Consider the following 15,373-nt stretch of genomic DNA (forward strand, 5'->3'; position numbering starts at 1 on the left):
TGTCTTGCAGTTTGTCCTGTACACAGGCAACTCAAATTCTATATAACCTTGAGAAGCCACAATACTGAAATCAGATCCCTATCATTTTTGACAAGAATTTATAAAATTTTTCAAAAATTTAGCTCCCTTGAACTGCATGACCAGATAAAATTGAGGCAGCAGGTCAAAGAGTAGCACAGATCAATATAATTGTGACTATGAACACATTGACAATCTAAGTCATTTAGGTGCAAGTCCTTAAAAAATAGTTGCAAAACAGTGTATGAATTTTAGAGACAGTCTACTTTACCTACTGAAGAAGAGCAAGTTTATTCTCTCCAATAGAGAGAGAAGTTTGAGCCAGACACAATTTACCTCTTTCAACTATCTACTTTGGACAAAAATCTACAGACTGATGATGAATGCTGAGGATGGGAGCCTTGTTCTAACCAGATGAGGACACATAGATCTTAAATGTTTCCCACAGGTACAGAGGTAGGCTCTAAAGACAGGTATCCTGGATATATCCTCAGTGTCCAGAGTATCTTTCAGAGCATGGAATCTTTCAGAGTACAACAAACCAAATAAACACCGTCACCAACTTCAAGAAAAGAAAAGAAGGGTAACCTGGAAAATGCTTAGATCACAAGTGACCTTTTAAACCCAATTAAAGATGAATGTGCTATATAAACACTCAATAATAACAATGCAAACAGCAACCAAATGTTACCTTCCAGAGGCCAATGGCATCATGACACTAATAATATACTAACAGGCTGGGAACATAGGTCAGCTTTTCTTTGTGTGGAGTGATTTTTCTCTTTGCTTTTAATGATGTAAGATAAGCTCATAATTTTTTTTCTCAATGGTAGATTTTGCACCCAAATTAGTTACGTAACCTGATGCTCTATTCAGGTACAAGTGTTTTTCAACTAATACTTTAAGCAAAAGGGAAGTGAAATGAACTGTACACTTCCAAGACTGTTATATTTTCCCATTTGGGGATATACTTCTATATCTCAGAACGTATATCTATTGTTAAACAGCACATGCCTAATTGCATTAATGAAGGTATATATTTTATTATTTATTTATAATTGTGGATTTTATTTCATTTACAGTGGCTATATATTAGTACTGAATTTATTTCCAAGTGGTTTCTTATCAGTCAAATGACTCCTTTAAAAATTCCAACTCATAAAACAAATATTGTAACATTCTAAATTTCCTAGACTCAGAGTATTGAGATAAAGAATCATCTTTGACCAAGTCTGTTGGAGGCTATATATATATAATATATAATTATATATAAATATTTATTTGTTCTAGTCATTAAGGCAGAGAGGACACTCTTTCAGAAACTCCTGTGTGGAATACCCCCCCCACCTCCACCACAAGAATGCCTGGATCATGCTGTCCTAACTAACAGCCTTAGGATCAAAGAGCCTCCTGGAGATGGGCGTCGCCTGCCAAAGGACAAATAACCTGTTTATTGTGGCATCCCTGCCACCTGGAGAAGCAAGCACCAAGAAAAGACTCCTCCCACATGGAAAACTTATGCATACTGATCCCCTTTGATCTGTACCACTATAAATAAAGCAGGCACAGGCTTCTTCTTTGTTAGAAGCTAGACCCTTCTAGTAGGCTCAACTGACCATGCAACTGCTTTACATATATTCTTGCCTGTTTGTCTTTAATTTCTTGATATATTAGTTTCATACCTTTTATTGCACAGCCAGCCCATCACTGCTAGGGGTACCCACCCTCCTCGCCCACGCAGGACATGAGCAAGTCAAGTCTACACAAATTGCAAATAGAAGGAAGCCTAATAGAGGCTTCCTTCAACCATCTGGGTTTAAGATATCAAAAGAAAATTGTAGAGGGCTGGGGTTGTGGCTCAGGGGTAGAGCATTCACCTAGCATGATTAAGCCCTGGGTTTGATCCTCAGCACAACATAAAATAAATAAATAAAATAAAGGTATTGTGTCCAACTACAACTAAAACATGTTTAAAAAAAAAGAAGTAAGACAGAGAAAACTTTAGAAGTTGTAAAGGAAGAACACCATTGATGGCTCGTACAAAATTTTCCTACAGTCCCATATTAATCTTTGTGGAGTTCCATTAGGGAATATTAAGGGCAAATTGAAAAAAAAAAACAGAATCTGCAACAAAACCCAAAGGGTGGGATATAAGCTAAAGGAGATGTAAAGTCTAGAAAGGATTAGCTACTGAGCACCAGGAATGTGATAATGAGCAAAGTCCATCTGAATCCAGCAAGTTCATGTGCTACAAGCAGAGTGGAAGGCACGTTGGGTTTTCATTTTCCTTCAATGTAGACTCTTACTGTACTGCATGATATGTTGGCATTTTGATCTATTTTAAAAATTAGACACCAAAGAATTTGAGTATTATTCTGTTAAAATTGAAGTGCACACAGAAAAGAGTGTTTGAGCAGGAGAAATAAGATGAAAATTTCAGAACTCTTTATCTGGCATTAAGGCAGAGGCTCAACTTCAGGCCAACTTTGAACAGTTAAAGGCAATATTCAAAAGAGAAGGAGTGAAAGCCTGACTTCAATAAATTGAATAAATAAGTATAGAAACGGAAAAATAAATTGATCTTGGAAGAATTGGAATTAGCAACTTGTTAGAAATAAGGGGTTTCTGATTAGTTAATTAACTCTTTGGTAATTCTTAGAGACACATTCAATAATTATGACATATACTATAGAACACTTTTTAACCTAACTGCTCAATTTCCTACCTGGGGCCCAAAGTCAATTTAATGACATTGAACTCACCAGGAGGTGAGTATGCCTCATGCACAAGCATCAATCAAACACTAAAAATGTAGAGATGTTCAGAGAATAATAATCAACAAATTGTGCAATATTAGCTCAGCCAAGAATGTATATAGTGTTTCCTTTGTCCAGTGGGTTTTCTCTGATGCCTAGTAATATATGATATATAATTTAAAATGTTTCTACATTCTCTACATTCAGATGTATTCTTTCCAGAATAAGTAGCCTAGTATTGAAAAGAATTGATTTCTTATTTAAAGTTTTGCTGCATTGTTTCAATTTGTAGGGGTTTTTTTCTGTATAAATTCTGTGGTTAATAAGGTTTAGTCTTTCTTTTTTTTAATGTTTATTTTTTATTTTTAGTTGGACACAATACCTTTATTTCACTTATTTATTTTTATGTGGTGCTGAGGATTGAACCCAGGATCTCAAAAATGCAAGGCTAGCACTCTACCATGGAACCACAACCCCAGCCCCAAGGTTTAGTGTTTCTTTAAAAGTATTATTACTTTATTCACATTTCAAATTCACCAGGATGTCTTCTGCTGTGATGAATAAAGTTTTATTTTTTATTAAAAGCTTTTCCACATTATTCACTTTTGTAGGGCTATTCTCCAGTGTGAGTTCTGTTGTGGTGAATAAGGCCTGTTTTATTGCTAAAAGCTTTGCCACATTCCTTATATTTGTAAGGTTTCTCTCCAGTGTAAATTCTTCTGTGGCAAATAAGGTGTAATATTTGGGTAAAAACTTTGTCACATACTTTGCATTTGTGAGGCTTCTCTCCAGTGTGAGTTCTGTTGTGGCAAATAAGGTGTGATTTTTGACTGAACGCTTTGCCACATTCTTTACATTTGTAAGGCTTCTCTCTAGTGTGAGTTCTCTGTGGCAAATAAAGCCTGATTTTTGAGTAAAAGCTTTGACACATTCTTTACATTTGTTGGGCTTCTCTCCAGTGAGTTCTGCTGTGGTGAAGAAGGTCTATTTTTACCAAAAGCTTTGCCATATTCTTTACATTTGTAGGACTTCTCTCCAGTGTGAGTTCTTCTGTGGTAAATAAGGTCTGATTTTTTACCAAAAGCTTTGCCACAATCTTTACATTTGTAGGGCATCTCTCCAGTGTGAGTTCTTCTGTGGCAAATAAGGTGTGATTTTTGACCAAAAGCTTTGCCACAATCTTTACATTTGTAGGGCTTCTCTCCAGTGTGAGTTCTGCTGTGGCAAGTAAGGTTTGATTTTTTACCAAAAGCTTTGCCACATTCTTTACATTTGTAGGGCTTCTCTCCAGTGTGAGTTCTGCTGTGGTGAATAAGGTCTGATTTTTGACCAAAAGCTTTGCCACAATCTTTACATTTGTAGGGCTTCTCTCCAGTGTGAGTTCTTCTGTGGCAAATAAGGTGTGATTTTTGACCAAAAGCTTTGCCACAATCTTTACATTTGTAGGGCTTCTCTCCAGTGTGAGTTCTTCTGTGGCAAGTAAGGTTTGATTTTTTACCAAAAGCTTTGCCACATTCTTTACATTTGTAGGGCTTCTCTCCAGCGTGAGATCTCCTGTGGCAAATAAGGTCTGATTTTTGACCAAAAGCTTTCCCACAATCTTTACATTTGTAGGGCTTCTCTCCAGTGTGAGTTCTGTTGTGGCAAATAAGGTGTGATTTTTGACCAAAAGTTTTTCCACAATCTTTACATTTGTAGGGCTTTTCTCCAGTGTGAGTTCTTCTGTGGCAAATAAGGTTTGATTTTTGACCAAAAGCTCTGCCACAATCTTTACATTTATAGGGCTTCTCTCCAGTGTGAGTTCTACTGTGGCAAATAAGTTCTGATTTTTGACCAAAAGCTTTGCCACAATCTTTACATTTGTAGGGCTTCTCTCCAGTGTGTGTTCTGCTGTGGCAAATAAGGTGTGATTTTTGACCAAAAGCTTTTCCACAATCTTTACATTTGTAGGGCTTCTCTCCAGTGTGTGTTCTGCTGTGGTAAATAAGGTATGATTTTTGACCAAAAGCTTTGCCACAATCTTTACATTTGTAGGGCTTCTCTCCAGTGTGAGATACTCTGTGGTAATTAAGGTCGGATTTTTGACTAAATGCTTTTCCACAATCTTTACATTTGTAGGGCTTCTCTCCAGTGTGAGTTCTGCTGTGCCAAATAAGGCTTGATTTTTGACCAAAGGCTTTGCCACATTCTTTACATTTGTAGGGCTTTTCTCCAGTGTGAATTCTCCTGTGGCAAATTAGGTGTGATTTTTGACCAAAAGCTTTTCCACAATCTTTACATTTGTAGGGCTTCTCTCCAGTGTGGGTTCTTCTGTGGCAGATTACTATTGATTTTAGACTGAAAGCTTTGCCACATTCTTTACATTTGTAAGGCTTCTCTCCTGTGTGAGTTCTGATGTGGCAAGTAAGGTGTGATATTTGACTGAAAGCTTTGCCACATTCTTTACATTTGTAGGGCTTCTGTTCAGTGTGAGATCTCCTGTGGCAAATAACGTCTGATTTTCGACCAAAAGCTTTTCCACAATCTTTACATTTGTAGGGCTTTTCTCCAGTGTGAGTTACTCTATGGTAAATAAGGTGCGATTTTTGACCAAAAGCTTTTCCACAATCTTTACATTTGTAGGGCTTCTCTCCAGTGTGAGTTCCTCTGTGGCGAATAAAGTTTGATTTTTGACCAAAAGCTTTTCCACATTCTTTACGTTTGTAGGGCTTCTCTCCATTATGGGTTCCTCTGTGGAAAATAAGACCTTTTTTTTACTAAAAGCTTGGCAACATTCTTGATATTCATAGGGCTTCTCTCCGGTATAAATTTTCTGGTGATGAACAAGGCCTGATTTTTTATATGATTTCTGGTGTTCACTCTCACTTATAGTTTTCCATATTTTCTTTTGTGGTAAATAGTCAAGATCACCACTGCCATATTTTGCACTTATCACTTCATGTAATATATGTTTTAGGCCCTTTTCTGTTGAATATTCTTGGATATGATTAGAAGTCATGGCTAAAATAAACAAAAATAAAAAAATACCTATTAGACTGGGATAAATATATTTTGCATACATAACATGAAATTAAGGTAAAATAAGTACATCAGGACTGTAGCAGATTAGTAAGTCTAAAGTCACCATAAATCCAAAAAATATATTAGTTCAATAAAAATGTACAGAAAAAATTACCTTGAGAATATTATCCAAATTCTTGTAGAGACCACAGTATTCAAGGAGTACATCATTAAAAAGAGTAATATAATAAAGTGTAGAAAAGAATCATTAACATCCTTTTGTCCTTCATAAGGTAGTATTGGGTATTTAGGAAATATCTACCAGCTACCTTCACTGTCAGTAGAATAAGAGAAATGTAAATCATATACAAACATTTCTGGCTTTTTTTTTCATTTCTGGCTTTTTTAAAGGGTGTCCAAAAAATCGTTTTTGTCTATCATGACATGGAGACATGAAAATAACTAATAGATTTTGAATGATAATACCATAAATATTCAACAAGGGTAAAGAGGTAATAGACTCTTAAAAAGAAATATGAACAAAAAGTTTACTAAGAAATATACACATATGTCTATAAAGATTTTTGTAAAAACATTTAAAAATGTTTGGAACTCACCTATGCTATCATAAACCGTATTAGTCATGCCTCCATGGATGTAAATATGCTTAATGAAGATCAAAAACAACATTGTCAAGCCATACTTGACAATTATGCTGCAATTGATTGTTATTGTTACATCATAAAGGATATCAGAAGTTTAATACCACATGTTCCTTCAATTTAAGTTATAATAGTAATTTTATTTCAAAACACTTAGATTACCTTAAAGATATCATTATTAAGGTTCAACAAGATGATGGATTTTGGACTTGTTGGATTGGTTAATTTCATGTTTACTCAATTTCATCTGGGTCAAAAATATTCATAGGTGGATGTTTACTGATGTTGGAACTTGCTGTTGTCTATGCCTGCCCTATTTTTTGCCCCCACCAGCATGAAGGAGATAAGTAATATTATTTATTCAAAAGGCCTTAAAATAGGGGAGGTATTAGGTATTCTGATCTTGGAATTGACAAGAAAGTGTGGGGGTGATTGTAACTGGCACCCTGAGTCCTACAATTGTAATGCCCAGCAGTTTCTCACTGAAGATATTAAGACAACTCTACAGGTGCACTACCTAGTTTCTGTGGTAATGTCCTTAGGGAGAAGGGGTTCTATATTTGTATTAACTGGACCTAATCTTGGTTAGCTAGCACATGGGGTTAAAGCAACACTGGGTTAGAATGTAGTCATGGTACCAGAACCTATGTAATTGTGGGATATTATATGTGCAGCTGCTAAGAGGGGTGGCCAGTTTTTTTTTCTTTTTTCCTTTTCACTGTGTGTGTCTCTCTCTTCTGTTTGCTCCTTTAAAGGTTTCCACACAAGAAGATTTGAAACAGATCATGCTGGCCCTCACAACAAAAGCTAAGTTTTGATGGTTAATCTGAATAAACTGGGACATCACTAAAGAAGAAAACAGAGAACAACAAGGAATTTGAAAATGTGATAAATATAGGGCAGTATGTGTTCAATGATTACAATCAAAATAAATAAACCTAAGCTTCTGAAAATATCTTCTACTGGGTAACTACTCTTTCAACATTTTTTAGTTTGTTTTTCTCCTTGATATTTGAATGACTCAACTGTGTCGGCTGCTATGTGTAGTCTACAATAGTTTTCATTATATATATGAGAGAGAGAGAGAGAGAAATATCTGTATTAAAAATGTCATTTTTTCTTTGAAACACAAATCTGAAACTCATTTTTATAGAGAAGTTCCCAGAAGATACTCTGCAACAGAAGTAAATTAAATAATAATTAGTAATTAATAATTTTAAAGGGAAGTTTAACTTACCCAGGAAGGCCAAGTTTCTATAGTTCTCTAGCATCACATCTCTATATAAATTTTTCTGAGCAGGCTGAAGGCATTCCCACTCCTCTTCAGTAAAATCAATGGCTATATCCATAAACGTTAACAGTTCCTAAAATAAGAATATGTAAATAAATAACACATTGACCACAGGAATATTTGCACAGTCTGTAATGTAAATACAGTTGAAATTAGGGTTAGTAGACTATCATGTAGGTAGTGTTTTGGAACACATTGATACTATTATCTACAGAAAAAGTGATTTAAGTTCAAAAAAAGTATACATACTCCACATTTATGAAACACAATATAAAACTCAGGCATTATCACAAAAATATATATTTTGTAATTTTTTATATCTTGATCTAAATTATACATATTTTTCAGATGAGAAAATCATGTTAATTAAGAAAGGGAATCCACAAATTTTAATTGTACAACCACTAATCAGAAATTTACTAATGTGTAGAATCTTATTTGTTATTTCTGATAGAGCTGGCTATTCTGAATGTGTAGTGAGGTCTCTGGCAATTCCAATATCAATGGTATAAGAGAAATTTTGAAATGCAACAAGGTAGGCAGACCACTTAATGTAAATATTTAATAGTTTATGTTCAAACATTTTATGGTTTTATGTATGTTATTAATATAAAAAATAGCAACAACAATCCTGTTTGAATTTTCCTTTTTCCATTTTTTAACATACAAAATTATATATATATATATATATATATATATATATATATATATATACATACAAACTTTGATCGATGTTTATATTGTATGATATGTAAAGTAGAATATACATATAGATCTTCAAACAAATATACTTTGTTTTTATTTTATTTTATTGGTTCTTTCTAGTTCTACCTGACAGTAAATTGATTTTTATAGTATTATGCAAGCATGGGATATATCTTATTCTAATTAAAATCCTGTTCTTGTTGGTGGCTTCAATGGTAGGATTCACTTATGGATATATATCTTTTACATTTCTATCCTTGTCCCTTTTATTTATTTATTTACTTAATTATTTTTGTTTACCATTGTGCAATCTACTGATCTTCTTTTCTTATCCTTCCCCACTTTATAAGATTTAGATTTCACATATCAGCAATAACTTTCAATATTTGATTTTAAAGAAATGGTTTGTTTTACTTAGCATAAAATCTCCAGATTCATCCATTTCCTGGCAAATGTCATAAAGCCATTCTTCTTTATGGCCCATTCATAATTTATTGTGTACATAAGCAACATTTTTTATGCTGTCATCATTGAATGGACCCATTCATCATTGAATGGTTGGTTTTATATCTTGGTTATTGTGAATTGTGCTGCTATAAACATTAATGTGGCTGTGTCAATGTAGTACGCTGATTTTATGTCCTTTGGCCATATACAGTGCATTAAAAAAAACTGGGTAAAATTGTGGTTCCATTTATTTAACAATATCCATACAGGTTATTATGTTTCACTTAGACCTCCATACAGCTGGAAAAATTGGAATTCATCTATACCTGAGGTGAAAATAGAACATACAAAAAAATTAGTAAGCCATAAAATGACTAGAATTTATTATCAAATCATACATCCCAATAAAAAGTAAAATTTAAAAACTAAAAGTAAAGAAAGTCTTAAGTAAAAGACCAAAATTAGAAGCTATTAAAGATAAACATAACACAGAGTTACCAGTATCAATGTTGGTGCTTTTAAAAAGAAAATGAGCCCAGTCTAGTGATGGACAACTGTAGTTCCAGTGACTGAGGAGGATAAGAAAAAAGGATCATAAATTCTAAGACAATATTATATATAATATTGTCATATATATATATATATATATATATATATTAGTATTGAGCAACTTAGTGAGGCATTTAGCAACTCAGTAATACTCTGTCTCTAAATAAAATATAAAAAAAGGACAGAGGATGTGGCTTTATTGTTAAGGGTTCAATCTTCAGTACAAATTTTTAAAAAAGCAGATACAATTAAAAAAGCACTAGCAAATTTGAAAATTCAATTTATAAAAATTATATCAATTATACAGTATATAATTGCAAATATAGGCATACATAATGACTTCTCACTTTATGGAAATACACTCTGGAAAATTTGTCCTAAGAATCTTCTGCAATTTTCCAATACTCTGAGTGCAATGATAGAATCTAGATGGTATAGACTAGTACATGGCTAAGATATTTGCTAGATCCATGGTTGTACATAAAGTCTACTGCTGACCAAAATACCATGATGCCACATGATTGATGTTATGAAGTAAAATCAATCAGGGTAAACCTCATAATAAATTAAATGGTGGAACTACAGAAAACACCAACAACAAAACTCTTAAAACATGCCAGGATATTGGGAAATAAGTATGATAATGAAATTCTATTTTATCCCTTCACTCATAAAACTTAACAACATATTTTGACACATTAAATGCTGAATATAAGTTATTAATAAATAATATTGAAATAAATAAGAAAGTACAAAGATCAAAAGTTTACATACAAAAGATAGTGTTTATATGGTTGTGCACACCTGAAATATCTACTATTCTGGAGTTTAAGGCATGAAGGTCAAAATTTAAGGCCAACTGAAGAAATTGAGAAAACCCCATCTGGAAATAAAATTTAAAACAGAGCTGAGAATATGCTCAGCATTAAGACACTTTGGTTGAATCCCTAATATCACAAAAGAAAAAAAAAGTTGTTTTTTTTTTGGTTTTCAAAATTATACAATATAATAGAATTAAACTTATGAATTACAAAATATTAATACAAAAAATCTATTCATCAAATGATTACATTAAAAGCTGCAAAAATAAAAAATAAACCCTAATTTCCTCACATATAATCAAACACTTGTAAGAAGAATAAATACAACAGAATGCATAAGAAAAACAAAAAATTCTTGAAGAGTCGCTTTAAAAAGTATATATATATATATATATATATATATATATATATATGTGTGTGTGTGTGTGTGTGTGTGTGTTAAATAATCATAAAAACTCAAAATCTTTAGAAATTAGGTAACATTGAATAAAATCACATCATATAGATGAATTAAATAGTATTGATGAATATGTGGAATAAATGCATTCACAAAAAAAGGAAAATAATAATTTAAGCTTTTATTATCCATTTGTAGAAACTGTTTTGTAATCATATGTATATTATACACCAACACAGGAAACAGAGACTAAAATTACAGCAACTATTCATGAGAATACATCCACATTCTTCCAGAGTTGAAACCAAGGGGCATGGCTAAAGAGGAAGAAATAAATATTAAATTTTGTAAAATATAAATTCTAGGAGCTAGAATTTTTGTTGATGTGTTATATCCAGTTTGACAAATACTATAAAATACCATGTATGTTTTATGCTGATGTCACATGAATATTGTATTTCATATGCAAGCATGTTTACAAAAGGAATATGCAGTATTTGAGAAAATAAAAATACAGAAAAGAACATAAAAGACTCTAATATTCAACATATTTACAAAGAATAGAACTATTATAAAAATGATCATTTTTCCCAAGGTACCCTTTAATAATAACTGGTCATAATTTTACCATTCTTTACTTTTTATTAAAGAAGAAATCAAAGCAAAAACTTCTAAAATTTTCCTGGAAAGATGAATGTATATAAAATTAGACAAGTACTCTCTCACATATAAGAACAAATGTACTAGTGATCATTACCTGAGACTAATGCATGCTATAATATTACAACAGTGTAGTGATTTTAAGATAAGGAAATCACAATACAGAAAACTACATAGGGCAGTTCATATGTATGCAAATATCTTTTTATTGTTATTTATTATAAGTATATAAATAAAAACATATCAATAAAATATTTAATGTTAATGAATGCTACAATACAACTTCAAGGTAGATGTTAGAATAAAAGGCATAGATTACAAAAGTGACTTGTGTGCAGAATGTGTGTGACACTGAAATTATACACAAGCATCCACCAAAGAGCAGATATAAAGAGAGATAATTTTAAAAAATTAAATAAAAATAAATAAAAGCAGAATACAAGCCTACCTCCATTGATGGATACACCAAATAAATATATACTCCTGTTTTGAGTCCTTCTAAAAACTGTAAAGGAATTAGAGGCACACAAATTGGAAAACTGAAAAAAAAAAAATATCGACCAGGAGGAGATAAGTAGAATGCACTTGAAGATTTTTCTGATTTGAGCAATATGCAAAGTTACTGGAACAAAATGCCCAAATCCAGTGTTAATATAAATAAAGAAAGATTGATTTGCATTTGAAATATACTATTTAACTCTAAATTGCCTGTAGTTTAAATGCTAATTTATCTGTACACACAGAGGAAGGAATAAGATATACATGAGTATTTATTGGAGGGGGGAATAAATGGTTTTCTATGGCCATGCAAGACCCATGGGCTTTATTCTATTAGGCCAGAGTGGAAGAGGTGTTAAATCTTAAGGCAATCCCTTAATCCTTTAGAGGGATTTGTCAACATTCTCTAAAAATGCAAATAACTGTTGCTGACAGTTGAACTTTTATCTAGACAGTACCAAAAAATTAACAGGGAAATGCGGACTACCACTGAATGCCAAAGTGGCAGTTTAGCACTTCCTGATCTCTCTCACCCAGCTCACTTTACTAATAACACCAGACCTAACCAATTCTTTCTGTAAGTAATTTGTCCCGAAATTAAATTTTTCCATTCAATGGACTACATCTGAAACCTCAAAGCATTGAAAGCACTGGTAACTGTGCAGGTGCAAATCTCCCTAGATCAAAAAGGAGTGTTTTTCACATTGGTGTGCAAATATTGTAATGGGCTAAAATCTTGAATATTAGTGAAGAAAACTGGTTACAATCACAGATCCCTCTTTATTTCTAAAATAGGTGCACATCAATTTTTTTCCAGTGAACATATGGCACCCTGGAATCTAAAAAGCTTGCATCAGAATTTTAGTGCACCATGCAACTATAAGATCTTCTGCATGAGCACAGCTGTTAGAATGGCAATTCTCAAAAGGTGGAATAGTAAGTAGTACTCCAATTATATAAATATGGAAGAAAGAAACAGTGTGCTAGACTATAAAATTAGTGAAGACATTTAAAAAAAATGGAAGTTGAGAGTTCTCTCAGTTATTTCTTTTAGAAACTAAGCTCTCTACATTTGTATTGCTCTTGAACTAGAAAAGCCCCAAGTACTGGTCTGGACTTATGAGAGGCATTAGATGTGCCAGCTGTGGGATCCTCATATTACATAGTTCTGAAACACAGTTCCAGGAGAATACCAGAGTAGGGAATGAGAATGCTCTCATATACATTCCACAAAAGGAAATCTGAGCATAAAGACACTCTGACAGGTTGTCTGCCTTTGGAGACACAAAGGAAGAATAGAAACACATGATTTTTCCAAGATCAAGTGATTCTTTTTTACTTTTCAATCATGTAAAATGCTCATAAACAACAACAAAAAATTTTGCTTTTGATATTTTTCTATGGTACTGGGGATTTTAAACAGCAGCATGTTAATTCTGGGCTACATACCCAGCCATGTTTTAAAATTTTGAGACAGGTTTTTCTAATTGTCTAATTAGTCTACCTAAGTTCCTGGTGTTTACCTTGAAATTGCAATCTTACTGACTTAGCCCCTTGAGTCTCTGTAATTAATATGCATGTATCATTGTACCCAGAGAGAAAAAAATACTTTAAAGTCCCATCCAGTTTTTGGTATAACAATTGAAAATACCATGTTCATTTGAAATATAATATGGGTAAAGTAACTGATAATACTGCAAAAATGTAACTGATAATACTGGGAAGGGGGAAAGTTGTCATTGAACAGGAAGCTAAAATTTATGTATAAATACAACTCAAAATACTGGAGCATAAATTTAAAATCACACTCAGCAACTGTTTGAAGATTAAAAAATATTAAAATGTACCAGGTATGTAGCTAAGTGGTACAGTACCTCTGGCTCTATCCACAATACCACAATCTCCAAAAAGAAGAAGAATGAATTCAGGAAGAAAGAAAAACTGAGATACCTATAGAGTATCTCACCCCACTCCTGGAGGAAAAAATACATGGAGTTGTGATTGGGATGATCTCCTCACTCGAGAATCCACAAAACAATCCGAGAAGATTCGGAAATATTGCCACAAATGTTCTCACACAGAATTTAAGGTAAGGGCTGAAGATATTCTATAGGATACTATAGGACTTCCAGTGTCTACTGTTAATATATGGTCCACTTGACTGGCCAGTGGAAATTCATGGCTGACTTTTCTCAGGAGAAGACACAGGACTGCAGAAACCAAAGATTACACCAGACATTCTAGCCAACCATAGCCAGTTACCACCATAGTCAGTGCAGCCAGTTTCAACCAGACTCACCATCCAGTCTCAGGATTTCACTGCACACTCATCATTTACTGTATTTTTAGGAACCAGGTGTCCTCTCTATGAATCACAAAGTACTGATACAGGAGAAAAAATCAGGTTCACTGAACATAATGAGGAAGCCTAGAAATGGATACCCACTCTGGCAGACTTCACATCAGATGGTCACAACTTGCTTTTCTTTACTGAATATGTGTAGATTGGACAATGGTTATATAAGGGATCCTGATTAGACACAACTTATGTCTTCATATGCTCAATCTGAGCCTAGTGAGTTTTTTGAGAGTCAGAAGATAACCTCAAATCCAGAAATAAATGATGTCCAATTGTAGGGTCTTGTCTGTACATTTATTAATTTATTTATTTTTCTTTTGAGGCTCGGGGAATTGAAACCCAGATCCTCAGGCTGCAGCGAATTTAAGGCAAGTTATCCTTGGAGAAGTAAAATCCAGCCAACCCAGAAAAGCATTTGCATTTAAACTTGCATATGAGGATTTTGAATTTGAAGATTATATATGTAAATATATTATTTATTGATGGAAATAATACAGTGAAAATCTTGTAAAATTTCAGTTAACTTCTCTTGAATGGAAACAGATTGATCATTAAAATTATATGAGGTGGAAAGATAATTATATTTTAGAATTCATATAAAAATAGTAAAAATTGAATTTTATACTACCCATAATTTCCACTAAGTGAAAATTACCATTATGTTTTTATATTATTACTAATAAAGTATATATATTTTTGGAACAGCACCCTCAAAACTATGTCAAGACTCCAGAAAATCTTAGTTCGCAGAACCATATTTGAGAGTTATGCTTATCCTGAGTTCAAGAAGATGAAGGACATGATCACTTCTTTTATGCTACAGGTGAAAGATACATTTATTTTTTTAAGAATATTTCTCCTGAGATATAAAAAAACTAGAGAGAAACTGCCCTGAGTGAGGGCAAGGAGATTTAACCAGAAAGTGTATTATGGTGTGTGTGTGTGTGTATAATATATATATGTTTGTGTGTGTGTGTGTGTGTGTGTGTTTCCCCAGACTCAAAGATTTGAGTATATTACTTAAATTGATTAATGCTATATTCCTTATTTTATGCCATGGCCTTAGACCCAGTGGCCTGTCTATAACATTCTTTTTCTTCCTAGGATGAAAGTCCCTTAAGAAAGTGGGCTTGAAATGAAGATGAATTGTGTTGCTATCATAATGTCATACACCTGTAATCCCAAGTAGGGGATTTGAAATTTTGCTTTT

At 33.1% G+C, this 15,373-nt stretch overlaps 1 protein-coding gene across 1 annotated transcript; it reads right to left on the bottom strand.

Moving 5' to 3' along the window:
* Positions 1 to 3,387: 3,387 nt before the first annotated feature.
* LOC144252575 (uncharacterized) lies at positions 3,388 to 6,612 on the bottom strand. Its single transcript, XM_077794813.1, has 3 exons — positions 6,599 to 6,612; positions 3,759 to 5,504; positions 3,388 to 3,679 (listed from the first exon to the last, which is right to left on the bottom strand). Exons 1-3 carry the CDS (start codon positions 6,610 to 6,612, stop codon positions 3,388 to 3,390), a joined length of 2,052 nt encoding a protein of 683 aa, XP_077650939.1.
* Positions 6,613 to 15,373: the final 8,761 nt, after the last annotated feature.

This window comes from Urocitellus parryii, unplaced genomic scaffold (genome assembly GCF_045843805.1).
Source record: "Urocitellus parryii isolate mUroPar1 unplaced genomic scaffold, mUroPar1.hap1 Scaffold_48, whole genome shotgun sequence".
NCBI lineage: Eukaryota > Metazoa > Chordata > Mammalia > Rodentia > Sciuridae > Urocitellus > Urocitellus parryii.

Bases quoted from the DNA above. Each gene is read 5' to 3' on its own strand.
- LOC144252575 (XM_077794813.1), bottom strand. The intron at 3,680-3,758 runs ACCTTCTTCACC...TTACTCAAAAAT, and splicing joins AAAGCTTTTGGTAAAAATAG to CAGGCTTTATTTGCCACAGA.